Below are 7,436 nucleotides of genomic sequence, written 5' to 3' on the forward strand. Positions count from 1 at the left end.
GTAATAGTCCCCTGTCCAAAAAATGTTTTTAAGTTAAACCAATCGTAGTGAGAGGTGACTACGAGCTTGTTAAAATACAAAGTGTTCTATGGCTCAGGTCACGCAGGGCTGTTTTGGTCCTTCGGACAAATGCATCTCCGGACTCCGGAGAGATATATGCAGTTAGATTAAGCGTTTCACACCCGGTGATTTCTTAGTCGTTCACATTTTTATATATTTGGTCTGGTCGGTGTAGCCGAGATGTTCTGGGACATGTGTAATGAAATTAAATATTTATAATATAACACTGATTCTTCAAAAGGTATAAAATTTCGACTGTTAAAATATTGATCTAAATGTATAAAAATCGCATTAATTTATAAGTCATATGAGATGATCGAAACATATGTATGTAGTCATATTATACATAATAATATGTAAATTAAACATCCTCATTCAGCTGTCACTTTGATACTTGGTTATAATATTACACGCTGTCCAGTTCACGCATTCGGCAAAGAATTTGCCGAATCCGTGAACTGGGCAACGTGCTTGCATTTTTCACGCATTCGGCAATTCTCTTGCCGAATGCGTGTCATAGACAATTTCACGGATTCGGTGTAACACATATACATATGTTGCTTTATCGAATTTTGTTTTATATATTTCTTGTATTTCTCAAATACATATGTAGATAAAGTCGTGGGTTGGTTAGATAAGGAGAACTTCTGGTTAACAGTTTTATTTAACCAGAAGACTTTTTATACAATTGATAATCTTATCGTATACCAATATATCTTATAGTAATGCAATTTTTTAAGCAGTTTCGATTGGCGGATCCAATTGGATACACGTAAAGGTAATCGATATATCTTATTGATTTTTTTATTAAATGCCCTTTCGATATATCTTACGAATTTCAGTGAACTGCCTTTATTTAAAAATGAAAATGATTTACAAAATATAATTTATTGATTGATGACAATCATTGATTTTAGAGTTTGAGGAATTATAATAAATCTTTTATCATTGAGATGGCTGTTAGTGGAAACCAAAATTACATAATAGTCGTTGGAGGAATAGACATGGATGTGAGTGATATTTTATATATTTTTCTCATAACAGCTTTATTGATATTCATGTTGCAATTTTTTATCGATATATTCCTATAGATTGCTAAGATTATTGAAAAATACAATCCATATTCGTATGGGAATCCATGGGAAGATATTTACAATATAAATGAACCAATTAAATATTTTTCATCCGTTTTAATAGAAGATAAATTGTACCTATTTGGTGGATGTTTCAATAACCAAACAACAGACAAAGTGAGTTCGAAAATAACATATTGGAAATATTTATACCATTCAAAGACTAAAATATTTTACGTTTTAATTTAACAGGCATGGTTCATTGATTTGGCCAAAAAAGAACTTTTGAAACTTCCGTCAATGCAAGAAGCAAAGTTCTGTACTACAGCGTCAGTAGTCGGCAATTATATCTTTATTATTGGCGGAATTAATGAAGAAAATCAAGTTCTTGATACAATTGAACAGTAAGTGTCTAATATGAATAATAACTTTCTATTCGTCGGTTACCACTTTTCATCTTTTCATTTCAGGTGGGATATAAAGACTAATACTTCGAAAATACTAAATAAGAAAATGACTTTAAAACGATATAGCCATGCTGCTGTTGTTAAAGATGGTGACATTTATGTCATAGGAGGAAATGACGGGAAAAACGTAATTCAAGAAGTGGAATTCTATTCCACAACGAAAAATGAGTGGAATTGTGCTAATTCTATGAATTGGAATCGAATGAAATTGGCTGTAAATATATTTGAATTATTTTTTTAAGATTTAACCGTCTATCTTTATGTGTTTCGATAGAGACAGACGTTTAAACATAGAGATTAGATAATCGCAATCTTATCATTTAGCAATTTATTCCATAAACCAAAATTGTTTTCATGTAAGCTGAAAAATAATTGATTTTGCGAAATGCGACTTACAGGCAGTTGGCGTGGAAAACTATATTTATGCAATTGGCGGTTCGAATGGATCGCAGGACCTCAATTCTGTTGAACGTTTCAACACAAAAAACAAAATCTGGGAGAAAATTGCTCATTTGCCATTTGCTGTTAAAGGACACAGCGCGGTTGTAGATAAAAGTAGAATTATTTGTTTTGGTAAGTTCGCACAAAATAATAAAATGATCCTTTATATTTTAAAGTGATATTTTTACTACAAATCCTTACTCTTATGTGCGACAAAAGCATAGAGATTTTCACGGCACGCCTCTAATGTAGTTCAGGATTTAAATTCTTTATTTTCTTATGATATTTTTAGGAGATTATGAATCTGAACTGGTTTTAGAATACATTCCTAGAATGAATGAATGGACTAGAATAGGAAAAATGGCAAACAAGCGACGCTTTTACAGCGCCTTTTTAACAAATTTCAAACTTGAGTCAGACGAATCGACGGAAAACGTGGAAAAATCTTCAATCAAAAGTAAGTCGAATGAAAAATATTGAAATTCACATTCAATGAGAGAATATTAGAAAAAAAATCAGATGTGGACAACCCATGACTTTATCTATGTATTTGAGGAATATAAGAAGGTCACAAAACACAATAGGAGCATTTCCGGGCAAATTGAGGGCAAATGTAGAAAATGTACAAATGTTACAACAGAGAAAACTAGCGGTCGTCGGAATTTTTTTTATTACTTAAAATCACTATAATTATTACAGATAAAATTAAAATAATGAAATAAAAAAAATCTACATCCGATTTAAATATTATGACCTTATCAACCTTAAGTTAGTATATGTATAAAGAATACAAATATAAATTTTCAGCTTTATACGTTCAGGGGTGTGGAAAAATCGTGGTCACAACATTTTTGATCTTTCAAAAAGGAAAAAAAACCACTTCCGGTTAGTTAAATTTAGTGATTATTATTTTTTTCATCACATTGATACAATCATTATACTGTATATGTAAAAAAATTCAGTCCAACTCAGTTAGCGCTTTGGAGATAATTTAATTCAAAAACTTAAAAAAAAGAGGACATCTATAAGGCGAGGTACCATTTCCGGTCAACTTAAAAATTTACGTCTCATCGATAAGAATTTCAGTAACCAATACTAAGTTTCAGTTCGATAGGACTAACGGTGTTAAAAAAATCCCCAAAATACACTGACATACAGATATTTTTTTCTAGATCATGAAAACGTGATCAGTGATTGTTTCTGAGTTCGAATCAGTCTAAATCTCAAGTTAGAATTTTCGCACGATCACAAAACTTCATATATTGTTACTACATACATAGATAAAGTAATAATCATTTACGTTTACTACCTTTAATGGATAATAATAAGTCACATACTATAAATCGAATAAATATAATTCAACGCACTCTCACTTCCCAAAATATTCAGAAATTCGTTATTTAGTTTCCAGCAATTTCAAACAAGAGCCAGAAGAACAAACGAATAAAAACGAAGAAAAAACTGAGTCATATGAATCAACAAAAAACGTGGAAAAAACTGCAATCAAACGTAAGTCGAATGAAAAATATTGAAATTCATATTCATATGAGATAATTAAGGAAAAACAAAACATACGTTTTCTACCTTTAATAGATAATATTGAATCGCACTGTATACATTGATATAAATATTATTAAACGCACACTCACTTCAGAAATTCGTTATTCAGTTTCCAGAAATTTCAAACAAGAGCCAGAAGAACAGACGAATAAAAACGAAGAAAGTCGGGTAAAAATAATTAAAATCACATTCAATGAATAAATTTTAGAAACTACAATCAAACATTTGTGTTACCTTTCCTGAATTAGAAAATAATAACACTTAAATTTTTATTTTTATTTATTCTATTATGAACTTTTTTTTATTTATTCTATTATAACTATTCATGAATTCAGCATTTTAACGAATTGCGCGTAAAATGTATATATGTACATACATATGTATATGTAAACAATATGCATATACATACACACATACATAGATATGATTTGTATGATAAAATACGTAATATATGTATGTGTACGGGAAACAATAACGTATGGCATACATTTTAATACCAATATAAACAAGTTTTTATATTCATTATGTATGTATATAAATTATAGGCATAGACAAAAAACTCAACACGGGAAAAATTTCTAAGCTGATCAACCGATTAAAAAAAAACGATTTTACCCACAAAAATAAAACAATCTCAGAAATTTCCAAAACTGAGGTACTAAATTAAATTAAAATTTTGGGTATTAAGTATGTAACACGATGATCACTTGATTAATTACATTTTCAGTCACACAAATCTCCAGATTCTCTTAGTCCACCAGCCTCTACATCGGTCAAAATCACGAAGTCAGATAATTCACTTAATGATTATTCTGGTATACAAAAAGAGATCCTTAACATAAATAGAGAAAAAATTGCATTGGTTGGAGGGTGGAATGAAGAAGTAAGTTTTATTTCCATCAGTGCTTTGTTTGTACCATAAACATGAAATTTTCATTGAATCTCTAATGTGTTTTTAGATGGCAAATACCATCGATATATACAACGGCGAAAATAAAAGTTGGACTCTATCGGAAAACATTGGATTTAATAAATGTTGTTTTGCGTCTATCATTGTAAAAGATTCCTGGTTGCTTATCATCGGTGGAGAAAATTCTTCAAATCAAACACTGACTTCAGTAACGTTTTACCAGTGTTGTGAAGTAAGAGCTTAAATGAATCGGAATATGATTGTCTTTTATTTTTTTTAAGGTGGAATACATTGATTTGAAAAACGGTCAGAAACATCCATTGAAGCCGTTGAATCAAGCTCGTCAACAATTCTCAGCAGTGACACTTCGTCGCAATTCGTCCACCGATGTCTACGCCATTGGTGGTTTTGAATTAACAACCGCCGAAAGTAGGACGGGAAATATTCTATCTTCAGTGGAGAGGTGATAATAAATAAATTGCATTCACTTCATTAGATCGATTGAAAGAGAAGTTAACGTTTATTGATTTCGTATAGGTGGAATAGCGACACCAAGATTTGGGAGACGATCTCTCCATTGAAGGTGGCTATTAATCGTCATAGTGCATGTGTCATTGCCGACCGTATTTACGTGACAGGTGGTTGTATAAAAGAAAATAATAAATATGAATCTCTAAATAAAGTACAGATTTATTCAGTGAAGTCCGATTCTTGGACATACGGCACTCAGATGAATCAGGCAAGACATAATCATTCGGTGAATATTAATTAATTTTATTAACTTAAATAATATAAAATGATCTAAAATAAAATGAACTTAATTTTTATATCACCATTTTTAGAGCGCCGTATTCAATGGGAAGCTTTACGTCGCTGGTGGACTTATCGCACAAACTAATACGCATTTAGCCAGTGTGGAGTTTTTCGATCCAATTTCAAATGTGTGGCAAGAGTTTGCTAAACTACCACAACCAGCATCCGGAATCAGTCTCTGCTGTTTCGAAAATAAATTACTTTGCATTGGTAAAGTATTGTTTTTTAAACTTTATTTGAATTTATAGACCTTAGATGTTGAATACATATATTTTTTTGATTATCAGGTGGAGATCATTTTTGGAAATATTTTATTAATGTTTGGGAATACGACGAAACAAATAAAACTTGGACTGTTTTTAAAAGTCTAAAAAGAACGAGAGCTTATTTTGCTGCACATATCATTCCATATAATTCAGTTATTTGATCGACTATTGCTATTTTTTTGCATTTATTAGAAAATAAATCTTGTTTAAAATAGTCATTAGATATACTTTATATAATAATGTTATTTAGATTATTTATGAATATTTTTTTTGAGAAATATAATTACTTTTATATTGTAAAAAAAATCGATTTATTATAATAAATAGATTTATGATAAAATAAAAAATATAATGAAATTGTCATAATTCGGGACGGGAAGTCAAAATATCTATCAAATAAAATTCACGAAATTAATAATTTCTCGATTACATTACACTGTAGCAAGTTTTCTTAATTGATAAATACTTTTTTAATTATAAATATTATTTTAATCTCATTTCATATGATTCGATTATTTGATCGACTTTTGCTTTTTTGTATCACTAGAAAATAAATCTTGTTTAAAATACCCAGTATTACAAAAAAAATAGTCATAATTTTTTTTTGAAAAATATAATTATCTTTTTATTGTAAAAACATCGAGATATTATAATAAATAGATTTTCGATGAAATACAATCAATTTATTCATTACTTTAATTAATTACAATAATTACTAATTATTTAATTAATTACACTTTAGCAAGTCTTCATAATTGATAAATATTTTTTTCATTTTTATATAAATTTTTTTTTTCATATTAAACTTAAATAAAAAGTTACATCATAGACAAGTTAGTATCGAGTTTGGAACCTTACTACATATGTATGTATGTAGGTATGTACAAATCCGTTTTATTCTTGTTACATTTATTCTTTTCTTTTATGCATTTCTTCATTTTTTATGTGTTGATTTTTCAATAAATGAATATGAAGATTTTTCAATAATTTTTCAATATTTTTCAATTCAAATTAAACATTTTTTATTTATTTTTTTTTTTTCGTTTTAAATTAAATATTTCAAAAACTTAATCAAACAATTGGATAGTTTTTGAATATCCTTTAAATTACGTTTACTTTTCACGACAAAATTTAAATATAGTCCTTGTATCAATGTGATGACAAAAAAATCATTAAATTTAAGAAACTGAAAGTGTAACTTTATCCTCTTAAAAAAGTAAAAAATGTTGTGACCATACAAAACGATTTTTGTTACATGCTAACTTAGAGTTTATAAGGTTTTGGTTAGAATTCATAAACCGGAAATAGTATGTTTTAGTAAACAATATTTAATTATTTTATTTTGACCTTTTAGATGATTTCTATCGTAGACACATAAATTCAGTTAAAATCTCGAATTTCGTCACAATAAAAAAAAGTAAAAATTCCATATATTGATAATTCATAGATATGTATGTATGTACATAAAGTAAAGTTCGGATGCGGTTAAACATTATGAATACAAGTTAAAGCATTCTCGTCGAATTTCCTTCATACATACATATGTATATTTTTAATACATAAATTATTATATCGCTATTATGAATACAGTTAAAAAATATCAAGAACATTTTGAAAAGTTGAAAAATTATAATTCATTATTTAAAATAACATCTGGTTAATAGATTGTATCTAAAGCCTTATAAACTTTGAAATTATGCAGGAAGAATATGAATTCAAAGTATAAATTGGAAAATTGAACGATATTGATATTAAGATTTGTATGTTATGTTTTTAAATTTTGATTGAATGTTTATCGCAAAAGCCCATAAATATCGATGAATAAATACTTCATACATATTAAAGT

The 7,436-nt window shown here is 28.4% G+C and overlaps 1 protein-coding gene across 1 annotated transcript; it reads left to right on the forward strand.

The window, feature by feature from the left end:
• Positions 1–669: 669 nt before the first annotated feature.
• LOC143917413 (uncharacterized) lies at positions 670–6,560 on the forward strand. The gene is made up of 15 exons (XM_077438919.1): positions 670–838; positions 978–1,070; positions 1,152–1,310; positions 1,386–1,537; positions 1,604–1,814; positions 1,999–2,173; positions 2,334–2,498; positions 3,446–3,550; positions 4,147–4,256; positions 4,329–4,484; positions 4,561–4,719; positions 4,793–4,974; positions 5,049–5,268; positions 5,354–5,534; positions 5,612–6,560. The coding sequence occupies exons 2-15, from the start codon at positions 1,014–1,016 to the stop codon at positions 5,749–5,751; spliced, it is 2,172 nt and encodes a 723-aa protein (XP_077295045.1). The 5' UTR covers positions 670–838; positions 978–1,013; the 3' UTR covers positions 5,752–6,560.
• Positions 6,561–7,436: the final 876 nt, after the last annotated feature.

Source organism: Arctopsyche grandis, chromosome 9, assembly GCF_051622035.1.
Source record: "Arctopsyche grandis isolate Sample6627 chromosome 9, ASM5162203v2, whole genome shotgun sequence".
Classification (NCBI taxonomy): domain Eukaryota; kingdom Metazoa; phylum Arthropoda; class Insecta; order Trichoptera; family Hydropsychidae; genus Arctopsyche; species Arctopsyche grandis.